This window comes from Nicotiana attenuata, chromosome 1, assembly GCF_001879085.1.
Source record: "Nicotiana attenuata strain UT chromosome 1, NIATTr2, whole genome shotgun sequence".
NCBI classification, from domain to species: domain Eukaryota; kingdom Viridiplantae; phylum Streptophyta; class Magnoliopsida; order Solanales; family Solanaceae; genus Nicotiana; species Nicotiana attenuata.
This window is the reverse complement of record NC_031989.1, coordinates 17274144-17288320: the sequence shown is the minus strand read 5'-3', so window position 1 is coordinate 17288320 and position 14177 is coordinate 17274144. Positions and strand designations below refer to the sequence as shown.

Sequence of the window (14177 nt, the reverse complement as noted above, 5' to 3'; positions counted from 1 at the left end):
ATATTTTTTCGGACAATTTTATGTAAAAGTAAAACTCAATTGTGGTTGTTGGATTAGATAAAATTGATGGCCAGGATTGTGTGACGCCAAACGGCGTCGTTTAGTTATAGGGGGAACTGGACCGGGTATTTTGGGATTGGGTTTGGGCCATTTTGGCCGGATCTGGTTGGGTTTATTGGCTCGAATTGGCCCAAGACTTGTGGCCTGGTCCTTTTCATTTCCATTTCTTTTGGTTTATTTTCTTCTCTTTTCTTCTTTATTTATTTGAATTTTGGATTTTATTAAATGTAAAATTAAAAATAGCCAAAACCTAATTTAATTTTAAAATGAGACTAATTAGATTTCCTAGAATTAACTAGATCATAATTTTAAAAGGAGAATTAAACGAAAGTGAAATTAAAGGAACAAAAGACATAAAAGGATTATTTTTTGTTATTTTCTCTCTCATTTTCAATGATGTTTAATTAATATAAAAATCTAAAATTAGGTCCTAAATGCAAGTATGCTATTTTTGGAATTTTTTATTATTTTTATAACACCTAAAAATGCACACAAAATGCAAACAAAACACAAAATCATGCAATTAATTCCTAAAAATTCAAATACTAAAAGAAAAATTCTAATTCAAATGAATTCTATAGGAGTAATTTAAGCGTGGCAAAAATCACGTGCTCACAACCAAGAGCTTACAAGGTAAACTTACCATGATTCTTGGCCTCCCATTTGCCCCTTGCTAAGTCACGCCAGCAGCGCTCGGCATGGGAGAAACTCACAGCCAGCTTCCGAACCCAGTCTTCGAGGTCGGGAATAGCATGAGGTATCCAGGCAATCGCTGCATAATAGATGAAAGAATTACATAAAGCAAAAAATAGAGTACGAAGATTACTAGGTAATACGTTACTTACGATCGGGGTTCCATTTCTCGGGGAACGATAGTTTCTCCTCGGGGATGAGGTCGTAGGTCCTTACCCGCATGAACCGGCTCATCCAACCTTGATCCTTGTCCTCATCGATGCTTGCAAAAAAGGACTTCGTTGATCGGTGTTGGAGCTTGATTAACCCTCGAAAAAGTCGAGGTCGATACAACCGTATGAGGTGGCTGAGAGTGAATTCCAACCCTTGGCCTTGCTAGAGAAGAAGCGGATCATGATCACTATGTGCCAGAACGACGGATGCACCTGGCCAAGGGTAACCTGGTACATCTTGCAAAAATCGACGATAATTGGGTAAAGAGGACCCAATGTGAAGGGGTAAGTATAATCACTTAGAAACCCATCTACGTGAGTGGTGATACTCTCTTCAGGAGTAGGGATTTGTACCACGACCTCGGCCCCCCAATTGCAGTCTTTCTTCACAACCTCGAGCTGTTTCGCCATTATCGAGCAAATATACCTCGATACGCATTCACATCGGCCAGGGACCGACGGAGGGTTCTCGACTTTGAAGTTGTTTTTTAGAACACAAGGTCCAGGAACGTACTCTTGAGGGAGCGGTTCCACCGGCGTTTTATCACCGGCCGACCGGGAAGAAGAAGAAGAAGAAGAAGAAGAAGCTTTCTCCTTTTGTGGGACGGTTTTGGAGGTTTTCGCAATTGATTCAGATGAGATGAAGCGGAAAGAGGCAAAATTGGTGTTTTGATACTAACGGAGTTGACTCAACGGATGGTAAAAGAGAAGAGATGGAGAGAGGAAAAGACTTAGAAAAACTTAGTGAAGATGGAAGTAAAGTTTTGATTCAAATAAAGAGCCGGTATTTATAGGCTCACGGCGACGGTCCGGTGGTGCTAGCGGCCGACCGTCACTAGCAAGCATTAATGGTTTGGGGAATTGTACCGACGGGACGTTTCGATTACCTCGACCACTTATGTCACGAGGATGACGTCATTATCGCGATCTCCAGAAAATCGAGGCTTAAGTCATTTCTTCTCATTTTACTGTAAGAAACAAGGGGACTATCTGTATACGGTAAAAATCGGGGCTTCCCGATTTCGTCCTCTGATGGAAAAAGTGACACCACGTCGGAAGGCCAGGATGTCGAGCTCGGGGTCGAAGTTCCTTTCCAAGATCGAGGTCGATATCACTCACCGAGGTCAGAAGAGGGCATACTTCGAGATGATGTCGGTATAATTCAGTAACAGGAAGAGCGAGATACCCACAACGGACCAAAGATCACGGCGTGAATTTTGGAATGGATTGGTCCTCGGTGGTTAATCAGTTGTCAAATATGATTTCCTACTATAATTAAAAGTGTACCTTATTTAGGACTCCCCTATTATATAAAGGGGGATCCCATTCATTTGTAAGCATCATTATTCACGGAGAAGAATATATACACTCATTACTTTCTTGCTATTTCACTTACTGTTCATCAGAGTTGCTTTATCATTTTGATATCCCTATTATCACACCTCGAGACCACCATAGGTCGAGGTCGAGATTTGGCTTGCATGCCGGTTTGATCTATTTTAGTCTCTAATTTATCTATGTAATTCATTGTTTATCAATTGGTATTGGATTAAATTACATATCCTTAAAACCACAATATAAGTTTAATTGTTACTCGAATTTTAAGTTAAACAGTAGTTTAATCTATTATAACAAGTTAGTAACTATTTTTCTTAAATTAACAATTAGGTTTTATGTGATGACACCATTAATGATTATAGTGGGATGAATAAGACCTGAAGCCGAGGTCTCGAATTTGAGCCGAGGAGTTGAAAAAATCTTGGTAGAGAACCTTTCTCCCTATGATGGTCCCTATCCGAGTGGGAAATATTGAAAAAATAAATAAAAGAAATTCATGCAATGATAGTGGATAGGTTGTTATACTACCATGTTAGGTTTAATAGGCAAGTCTTCCTAACAAGCTTAATATGGAAGGTTAAAAGTAAGTACTACTAACAGAATAGTTCTTTCGGTGCACACATACTATTAAGGAATCCACCTTATAGCATTAATTAACAAGATAGTTGATCATATTAACCTTAATTTGTTCATTGAAAATATAACAAATATTCCCAGGCTCTTTACTCTAAGGGCAACTTTGAAAAAAAGAAAGTTAATTCTTTTCTTGATATTTGAAAAAATCAAATATTGTAGGTCCCAAAAAAAAGACCAAAAAATCCATTAAAGTGAAGGAGGGAATAACATATTATAGCCTATTGTAATATTGATCATATTTTTTGTGTTAGGAGTTAAATTGGGCGACTTATTAAAAACATTATATTAGTGGTTGATGGTTGATATTACCCAGTTCCCTAAGTGACATTTCAGTGACCAAGGAGGTGAATTAATTATCAAAGCCTCATGAGCTAAAATCAGTGTTATTCAATTCAGCCATATATAATTATAGGACGATTCCTTATCCCCTAGAATACTACTCCATCCTCCCCTTTGATCTTTCTTAATTTGTTGGTTCAAAAATGGCACGTAAGGCTTCAAAAATCATCCCTCAGGCCAAGCAGCCCATTGGCAAGAGCCTGAAATCAGAGGCTAGCCAACTTGTAGCAGCTCAGTTACAAGAAGCTGTTAAGCCCCTCCAACTTCTCAACATGATCCACACGACCGTATTCACACTCAATGCTGTGAACACCTTGGGATTGACAGTCAAAAGCTATATTCGTCGGACGCGGGTGTTGTTGAGCATTTCTTCAGACCCCACAATGCTGAAGGAGATTGCTATGGCTGCTGCCCGAGCCGGTGTATATGATCTCTCTATGCCTGCAGATCGTGCCGGATGGAACTTAAGCCCAGTCGGTTCGTTTGAACTCATTGCTTTTGCCTCAAATTATACATTTACTTAGAAATTTATAACATGGATTTAACTTTGTAGAACTGACTGACTTTATGAAAGAATTTTATATAACTATAGTGTTTTTTAATCTGATAATGTAGTCTATTCCATTTTTTTCAGGTTGCTAATTCCATTTTTAAGGACAGTTATTTATAGATATTTTATACATATCTTATAGCCTGTTTGATCAAACTTCTAAATTCAGCTTAGTTTGAAAAGTTAAAATAGTACTTTTGGTGAGAAGTAATTCGTGTTGGGCTAATTAATTCGAAAAACACTTTGGAGTAGCAATTAATGTTTGGCCAAGCTATTTTTCTCGAAAGTGCTTATCAAAAAAATACTTCTAGGAAGAAACTACTTTTTTTTTTCCTTCTAAAAATTTGACCAAACACTTTTAACTTTGGGAAAGAAGCACTTTTGGCCGAAAAAAAACGTACTGAAAAAAAGTTTCGCCAAACAGGCTATTAAAGCTGATCTGATCATGTAAAAGTTTTTAACAATGTAAACTCTTATAGTTTAAACTTTATGCATTGATATTATGAATTCACATTTATTATGTGTGTTTGTGTGTACGCAGCTGTGGCTATGTGTGTCTGCTTTTTTATACAAATATCCTATTTTTAGCTAGTTATGCAAAACAACTTAAAATCTTGGATTCGGTTATGTAGATATTCTTAAGATTTCTGAATGGATGAAATCGCCTGATGGAGAAAACTACATGCGCCTAATCTACAAGAGGCAGAAGCTAGAGAAGAAAGTGCGATCAGAGATGTATAACAAGGAAGCTGCATTAGTTCAGGTCAGTGCCGACCTGACACAAGCTAGTAAAGCATTTGCTTTAGGCCACAAAAAGTTTAAGGCTCAACAAGTTATAGTTATTTAATCATTAGCAAATTAATTAAGACCTCTAAAATCACATTAATAATATTTTTTTTAACCAAGTTTCAGTTTTAACTTAAAATAGAGAATCTAAAGTTGAAAATATGATGAGAGTAAACTAAAACTTTTTTCCTTATGAAATTCATATTCAAACACAATTTTTAATTTTTAAATACTCTTTTTTCACTTTCAACTTTAGGCCCCGTTTGGTCATACATTTTGGCATCGTTTTTTCAAATCTTTTTTGAAAACATTGTTTGTTCATAGATTAATGATCTATTTTTGAAAAATTTCTGAAATTATTTTTCAAGTTCCCAAAATGTAGTTTAGGGATTTTGGGTGAAACTTGTTCTCCCACTCACAAAACTTCAAATTTTTTTCAAATAAAATGCATGTCCAAACATAATTTCAACTTCCAAAAATTATTTTTCAATTTACTTCAAATATTAATTTTTCAAGTTTCAACTAAATTTATGTCCAAACGCTAGCTAAATATTTATTTTTTAAACTCCTACCAAACTTTTCTCCAAGCAAGTTGTAAATAATTTGAAGCACACATTTTTTTGTAAAACTTTCACGTATATTTGAATCTTATCGAATATATTTAAAGCTTCTTATATATCAAGGTTTGACTTTAGGCCGCCTATTCTATTGAGCCACACCTGGATCAGCTCCTCTCGATACAACTCCAAGGATATAGAGCTGAGGTGAAGAAGATAAGGAGCGACTACGACAAGAAGATAGAGCGGTTACACCGTGAAATACAAAGGCTAGAATCTCTCAAGGCCCGTGTATTATTGAAAGAAAATTGAACATTTATTAATATCTATGTCAAATATCTTTTGTATAATGTCTTTGCCTATTGGATTTTTATTTAAGTTTAAGTTTATCCTTCAAAGATTTATTATAATGGTTGGATATAGTTAGTTCAGATGAGCTGGATGAATAAATTCAGATTGGGGCTGTTGCTATTATTAAAACTAGTACTCCTTCCACCCCTAATTAATTAACTAATAGTATGATGAACACATTTATTAAGGTAAAATTGGAGTTTCATTTAGATTGATAGTCAAAAAATTGAAATGAAGTTTAGGGATAGGAGTGAAGATAATTAATTGTTTTTTCTGTCATTGATAGTTTTAAACTGAGAATGTGAATGGTCATTGGAATTAATTAAGAGTGATAAACCCAAAGAGCTACTCCCTCAGTCTCATAATATGTGTCGTGATTCTCTTGTGCACGCCCCTTAAGAAAGAATAGTTTTTAAATATTTTACCCTTATTAAATGTTTTCTCAATTTATGTGTCATCTCCATAAGTAATGTGTTTGTAGTCTTCTAAGATAATTAATTATTAAGGGTAAAAAAGAAAAAAAATATAATCAGTTTTGTCTTGAACTTCTAAAATAACAAATAATTTGAGACAACTATTGTTAGTAACCACGACACATATTATGAGACGGAGGGAGTAGTTAAACCCAGTCATTCTTCAATAAATAGGCTCGTTTTTTGGGTTCTTGAAAGGACTTTTTTGGTGAACTTTCCAAATCTCCATATCCAAAAAAATATTACATATTTATCTATAATCGTTATTCGACAAAAAGCCTAACTCCAACTTCATTTTTTCTTCACCTTATTGTGTAGCTATCGATGTCAGTTTGATAAGCTCAATAGAAGCAAAAGGTAATGTAGTTCTCGGTTTTATTCTTTTGATTTTTCCCTTTGAATAACAAATCTGTATAGTCCTCTATTTTCATAATGTATTGACAGAGGACCTTCTTGCTGCAACGAACGCAAAATATTGTCAAACTTTACCTCCTCATATATTTACCAACCTTCCTTAGAATGTAATTGAAAATATTTGTTGTGTTTGCCTTCTAAAGATGTTGAGAGCACAATCATCTCATCAAAAAATGAAAGTATAACTGGTGTAGACTTCTAGAGTAACGCTTAATAGAGTTGTTTGGACAACTAAAAATAAGTTAAATGAAAAGGATATGCTAACTTAAAAAGTTTGTGCTAAAAGGATATGTGTGTGTGTGTGAACATGATTTCGTTCAAGATAATGTTGAATACATATGTCAATGAGTGTTATTACAGCATCCAATACTCTTTTGTGACTATGAATGCAGACATGTTTATACATAAAGAAATTTTCTGGTTACAGTCGAAAATAACCTATGCCGTCGAGTTTGACGTGTATACACGTCTACAACTTTAAATATAATGTATTAACCTGTTATAACTAGTCACACTTTTCAAGCTCTAATCCCACTTTTTAAATGTAATTATCATTTAACACACTTGATTAATTCTTTTATATTACTAGCATATAGAAGTTAAACTCGAGATATATCCACCTATGCACTTCTGGTTTATTTAGCTGAGACAGACTAATACTTCCAAATATCAAGTCAGGGGAACCCCTTTAAATGAGAGATTTAGCAGTGCCAACTACAAACAGTAAAAACAAGAATGAGTGTAAAAGAGGGATCCAATTCTTGCTTCAGCCATCACTGGAAAAATCAGGCATAGCTTTTGATGAAACGAAAAATCTCTTCTTTTCCTTTTATCATTCGCTCACAGTACAGAGAAGATACAAACAGAGATGTCATGTTACATAAACAAATTCACATGTTGTTCAATTATTATACAGCTGTTTCAACTATACCTTATAAGAACTATAGTAAACAAAAACTTTTTTTTACATCATATAGATGGTGATATATGCTAGTTCAAAAATGTTCATAGATATTCTAATAAATCTTCTTGCTTCTGCAAATCCCATATCACTACCTTTCCATCAAGTCCTGAAAAGTTATCGAGGATTGACATGACTCTCCGAATAACAGAAAAGGGATTTGCTTTAGAATGAAGTTTTATGTGCATGCAAACTAACCTGAAGTGCTGAAACGGGTGACACTAGATTTTCTCTGTTTTGCAAGTGGTAATACGCAACTGGATTTCCCAAGATTAAAAAGAAAAAAAAAAGTGTTGATGTAAGATTTGATCCTGAACTATTAAAGGCTGAAATGGAAGACATAAAAGAATGTGATCATGTTGAAATATTACTTGATACAGTTGTCATGAGCGCCTCTTGACTGCTCAACATTGTTGTTGGCTGAATACTTTGATTGACCATAGAATTTCCCAAATGCTTCAGAAAACTGTGAAATATATGGAGATAAGAGACAGATAAAGAACCATGATAAAACTGGACAACAAGGAAATCTCAGTACCAAATACACTAGGCCTAGGTTATAAGGTCACGGAATAGCTGTATAAGTGCACTGCTCTAGCCCATCAATGAAGTTTGAAGGTAGATAATTTCTGGACTAGCTAGTTCTTGGGATAAGTACCTGTGATCCATATTTAGCACTTGAAGATGCTGCTTTTCGCTCATCAAGGAATCTCAAGAAACTCCTGAAGCATAAAAAACAAATTTAGTTAATTACCTCCTCAATAGTAAAAGTAGATTGAAGATCTCATAAAAGTTCAACTCTAGAGGCACTACACAACAGAGTTTACACCTACTGATATTGGCATAGGTATTTCATCTAGATCCTTCAAAATAAAATAAAAACTTGCTGAAAGTTGGATAAACCCATGTTGGATACTTATCCATACGGGTGTTGGATACATAACCATATCTGAGTCCATCACATAGGGCATTCTTAAGTTTGGGTTTAATTGGAGTACTACTACATTTGATCGAGTAAATTACCAGCATTCAAGTGGGAAAAGTAAAGCTTCAACAAGAAACAAGGTAGAGAGTGAAAACTTATTTCACTACATCACTTACACTTCTCCTAGCATTTCAACATGTCTTTAAAATCGAATAGGCAATTTTCCATAGAAAATGAAGAAACGAATGTATTTTGAGGCTCATAGGAACAGTAACGAGTCACACCACTCTAAACAGTTATCAGTAGAGGCACTAAAGCAAACCCCCCCCCCCCCCCCAAAAAAAAAAAAAAGAAAAAGGAAAACAAGAAATAATTGAGACAAGTAAAGGAAGCCAGCCTTGCAAGTTCCAGATATTCGACATACCAGAGTCCACTTTCATCTGCCACAAATACCATTGGGTTGCAATCAAATCCCACACCGACAACCATCCTTTCAGAAAGAAACGATACCTGCAAGAGAAGTCTTGATTAAACAACAAATATTAAGATCTGAAAAAGACAAAGCAAAAATGAGACAGGATTCTGACCCACATCACGAAGAGGCAAATCGCGGATTGCTACACTTTGTGCTGCAGCAGAGGGACCAACTTCATCAACAAAGTATATCATTGAGTTATGACCTGAGAGATCATCCAATACCCAACATCTAAGCTGCATTAGTATATTACAATGGAAAATTTTGGGAACTTAGTCTAAAACCAAGTAAAATAAAAATAGAACAATTGAGCAAACAAACACAGCAAGCGACTGCAACCAAAAATAATGAGATAGTTGAAGCAGCGTCAAATCAAATCTGATCCAAAAACAACGCATAAGCCAAAGAAGCAAAGAAAGGAATATCTGACCTACATATGATAAGGTATTGCCACTTGGGGACCATCTGACACCAAAAGCCCAGCAAAAGCAGAGATCAAGCTGGACAATTTGCTGCATTCATATGAATAAAGGATATATTACTCTTTCTATGAACAACAACAACAACAACAACAACAACAACCCAGTGAGATCCCACATGTGGGGTCTGGGGAGGGTAGTGTGTACGCAGACCTTACCCCTACTCCGGAGGAGTAGAGAGGCTGTTTCCGGTAGACCCTCGGCACAAGAAAGAAAGAGACAATGTATCAGTAGCAGCAGAGGAATCCTAACATATAACACCAGCAACGCAATAACCAGAAAATAGAGAGCAAAGTATTAACACTAAGCATCAACAAAGGCACAATACTACATACGCAAGGGAATAATATGTACATATAGGGCCACTAAACCTACTATAGCCTAACTTTTCGTCCCTAAAGAAGTATTAAGAACACAACTGGAGCCCCTAGCAGCCTAAAGCAAGACACTAGCACACTAGCCTCCTGTCTCCTAACCCACAACCCTGGTGCTCGACCTCCACAACTTCTTATCAAGGGCCATATCCTCGAAAATCTGCATCTGCACCATGTCCTGCCTGATCACCTCTCCCCAATATTTCTTAGGCCGCCCTCTACCTCTCCTCATACCCGTCAAGGCCAGCCGTTCACACCTCCTCACCGGTGCATCCAGGCTTCTCCTCTTCATGTGCCCGAACCATCTAAGCCTAGCTTCCCGCATCTTGTCTTCCATGGGAGCCACGCCCACCTTCCCCCGAATATCGTCGTTCTTAATATTATCTAGCTTAGTGTGTCCGCACATCCATCTCAGCATCCTCATCTTTGCAACTTTCATCTTCTGGATATGGGAATTCTTCACTGGCCAGCACTCTGCACCATACAACATGGCCGGCCTAACCACCGTTCTATAGAACTTTCCTTTTAAGTTCCGGAGGCACCTTCCTGTCACACAGAACACCAGATGCTAGCCTCCATTTCATCCACCCCACTCCTACACGGTGCGTAACATCCTCGTCAATATCCCCATCCCCCTGAATAATCGACCCCAGGTACTTGAAGCTCCCTTTCTTGGGAATGACTTGCGAGTCAAGCCTCACGTCCACGTCCGCTTCACCCGGCATGCTGCTGAACTTGAACTCCATGTATTCAGTCTTAGTCCTGCTCAGCTTGAAACCTTTAGACTCAAGGGTCTGTCTCCAAACCTCTAACCTCTCGTTAACACCGCTTCGCGTCTCATCAATCAGTACTATATCATCAGCGAACAACATACACCATGGCACCTCCCCTTGGATATGGTGTGTTAGTGCGTCCATTGTCAGAGCAAATAAGAACGGGCTGATCGCAGATCCTTGGTGTAGCCCCATAACAATCGGAAAATACTCCGAGTCGCCCCCCCACTGTCCTAACCCGAGTCTTAGCTCCATCATACATATCCTTAATCACCCTAATATGCGCCACCGGAACACCTTTCACCTCCAGACATCTCCAAAGAACTTCCCTAGGTACCTTATCATAAGCTTTCTCTAGGTCAATAAACACCATGTGCAAATCCCTCCTCCTATCCCTGTACAGTTCCACCAACCTCCGAATAAGATGGATCGCTTCCGTAGTGGAACGACCAGGCATGAACCCAAACTGATTCTCAGATATCGACACCAGCCTCCTCACCCTCGCTTCCACTACCCTCTCCCACACTTTCATGGTATGACTCAATAGCTTGATGCCCCTATAGTTATTACAGTTCTGGATATCGCCTTTGTTCTTGTATAGCGGAATCATCGTACTCCACCTCCATTCCTCTGGCATCTCCTTCGTCTTGAAAATAACATTAAACAGCCCAGTTAGCCACTCCAATCCTGCTCTACCCACATACTTCCAAAATTCTACTGGGATTTCATCTGGCCCTGTCACCCTGCCCCTACTCATCTTACGCATAGCCCCGAAAACTTCCTCGACTCTAATGCGCCTACAGTAGCTAAAATTTCGGTGACACTCGGAGTGCTCCAATTCCCCTAGCACAATGTCTCTCTCCCCTTCATCATTTAGCAGCTTATGGAAGTACGTCTGCCACCTCCGCTTAATTTGCGCGTCCTCTATTAACACTTGGCCTTCTCGTCCTTGATGCACCTCACTTGGTCTAGATCCCGAGTCGTCTTCTCCCTCGCCTTGGCCAGCCGGAACAACTTCTAGTCTCCGCCTTTTTCCCCCAATTCTTCGTATATGCGACCAAATGCTGCACTCTTTGCTTCCGTGACCGGTAACTTCGCCACCTTCTTAGCTTCCTTATAACTTACTCTGTTCCTCTGCCTCTCCTCCTCGTCAGTACTCTCCACTAACCATCGATACGCCGCTTTCTTTTCCTCCACTTTACCCTGGACCTCGGCGTTCCACCACCAGTCACCCTCGCACCCGCCCGAGTAACCCTTCGAGACCCCTAGTACCTCTTGTGCCGCATTCCTAATACTGTTCGCCGTCATCTTCCACATACCGCTAGCTTCCCCACCACTTCTCCTGGCTCCCATAGCCAATAACCTCCTCCCTAACTCTTGAGCTTTCTCCTTCGTCAAGGCACCCCACGTAATCCTCGGGCTACTCCGAACCACCCTCCTCTTCCTCCTCATTGGGATGCTGACGTCCACCACCAAGAGCCGATGTTAGGTCGCGAGTGACTCACTCGGGATAACCTTGTAATCCTTGCACAACCCTCTATCAAACTTCCTTAAAAGCAGATAATCAATCTGAGTCTTAGCCACCGTACTCTGAAAAGTAACCAAATGTTCCTCTCTTTTTGGGAACATAGAGTTCGCAATCACCAACTCAAAAGCCTTAGCGAAATCCAATAGAGAAGTTCCACCTCCGTTCCTAACCCAAAGCTACAACCACCATGCACCTCGCCATAACTATTGGCAGACGCGCCGATATGCCCGTTGAAATCCCCTCCTATAAATAACTTCTCCGTGGGCGGGATACCACGCACCACTTCATCCAAACCCTCCCAAAAACACCTCTTAACCTCTTCATCTAAACCCGCTTGGGGCGTGTATGCGCTAATGACATTTAGAGTGAGCCCTCCAACCACTAACTTAATAAACATTAATCTATCACTCACCCGCCTAACCTCAACCACCGACTCCCTAAGATACCTGTCCACCAGAATACCCACTTCGTTCTTACCCTTCGAGCGTCCAGAGTACCACAGTTTAAACCCATCTACATTCCTCGCCTTCGATCCTACCCACTTAGTCTCCTGAACACATGCTATAGTGACATTCTTCTTCTGGAGAATCTTCGCCATCGATTCCCACCATTCCTCGCTTTCTTTTCCATTTCTTTACCTTTTCTAATCTTCTTATTTTATTCTTTTCTTTTCTCTATCATATTCATGTCTTTCTATTCTTCTGAAAATTAGAATGTAAATTAGAAACTACTATTATCCTTCCCTAAAATAATCAACTTAATTTTCATTTCTACTTTTACCGATCTTATGAAAAATTACAAAACTCGACTTCCTCCCTCTTGATCAACTTTTTCTCGTAATGTTCATGATTTATGTGATATATTAAGAGATTCAATAGTCACTTCTTCGATAATATTAATTATAATTCTCTGTCTTCCTCTTCTTTCACCGACATCTCTTTTTTAATTTATAGATCACATGCCAATAAAATGCATAATTGAATGCTCGAATATTTCTCAAGTGTTATATTCTTTTTCTTTTCTTTTCTTTCTCGTGTTCACACCTTAGGCAAATGAGAAAATGTTATCCTTCCTGGAATAATCAAATTAATACCATTTTTCTTACTATTCTTGTAAAAATTCTAAAAATCAATCTTTTTTGATTATTTACTAATAGCATTACGACACACCAACCTTATAAATTAATAGAGAAGAGTCAAGAAAAACATCATTTAAAATATATATATATATATATATATATATATATATATATATATATATATATATATATATATTAAAGTTGAATCACTAAATATTATCCACAAACAACACTAACATTATATGTTCTTTTCTTCCTCACTTCCTAAACAATAAAAGTTATGCACCAATATTGTGTATGAATAAATAATTGTGGCCAAAACACCAACAATGAGGAAAAAAATAAAAAAAAAAAAAAAAAAAAAAAAAAAAAAAAAAAAATATGTTCTTTTCTTCCTCACTTCCCAAACAATGAAAGTTATGCAGCAATATCGTATATGAACATATAACTATGGCAAAAATACCAACAATGAGAAGAAAAAGTAAAAAAAAAAAAAAAAAAAAAAATTCTATATAAATAAAGAATTTCTAATAATGGAGAAGAATGGTCAATAAAAAAGAAGAGACGTAAGTGACAAAAAGGAGAAGATGTGCTTTAGTATTTATATTAACCAAAATACAAGTAGTAACTTATAATGAGTAATAGGAAAAGAAAGTGTAACATATATGAAGTAATTGCAATAGAATGGGTATTAAGTGTATTAATAATTGTAATAAACGTATTTATTAAGAATGGGTAGAATAGTTAAATTCTTAGGAATTATATTCTTTGAGATCTTATACAATGGTATGCAGGAAAAATGATAACGGCTAGGTGAGAGAATGGTTAGGAATAGAGAGAGGCTAATTAAATCGATTAAAAGGTGCAACTTTTGATTTTTATGCAATGAAAACATGATATTTGCTTAATTTAACAATGATAGTGAGAAAACAAATAAACTGAAAAATTTGGACGTTAATTGTGTCTTTTATAACTGAAATAAATACTATAATGAGGTGTAATAAATAGGATAGAGAATGATCAATCTCCAATTACAAAACTATTTTAATAACTAATAAAAATTGAAAAGAATGAAAGGGAAAAGTCAAAAAAAGGAGAAAAAAGATAAATAGGATCCTTAGCCAAAGAGAAGTGCCAAGTCACCTTTTTTATTCTCACCTTTATATATATATATA

General features: G+C 37.3%; 2 protein-coding genes across 2 annotated transcripts in view; one reads left to right on the top strand and one right to left on the bottom strand.

The window, feature by feature from the left end:
* On the top strand, nucleotides 3328-5483 carry LOC109233454. The gene is made up of 3 exons (XM_019399335.1): nucleotides 3328-3755; nucleotides 4461-4591; nucleotides 5310-5483. The coding sequence occupies exons 1-3, from the start codon at nucleotides 3422-3424 to the stop codon at nucleotides 5481-5483; spliced, it is 639 nt and encodes a 212-aa protein (XP_019254880.1). The 5' UTR covers nucleotides 3328-3421.
* The window catches only part of LOC109209024 (actin-related protein 2/3 complex subunit 1A-like), a 16156-nt gene continuing 9165 nt past the window's right edge, over nucleotides 7187-14177 (bottom strand). The window contains exons 10-16 of the mRNA XM_019372217.1: nucleotides 9201-9282; nucleotides 8887-8975; nucleotides 8720-8805; nucleotides 8029-8092; nucleotides 7742-7836; nucleotides 7569-7627; nucleotides 7187-7479 (exon numbers count right to left, since the gene is read on the bottom strand). Coding sequence (XP_019227762.1) covers nucleotides 7415-7479; nucleotides 7569-7627; nucleotides 7742-7836; nucleotides 8029-8092; nucleotides 8720-8805; nucleotides 8887-8975; nucleotides 9201-9282 — 540 coding nt within the window. The 3' untranslated portion in view covers nucleotides 7187-7414. The remainder of the gene's footprint in view (nucleotides 7480-7568; nucleotides 7628-7741; nucleotides 7837-8028; nucleotides 8093-8719; nucleotides 8806-8886; nucleotides 8976-9200; nucleotides 9283-14177) is intronic.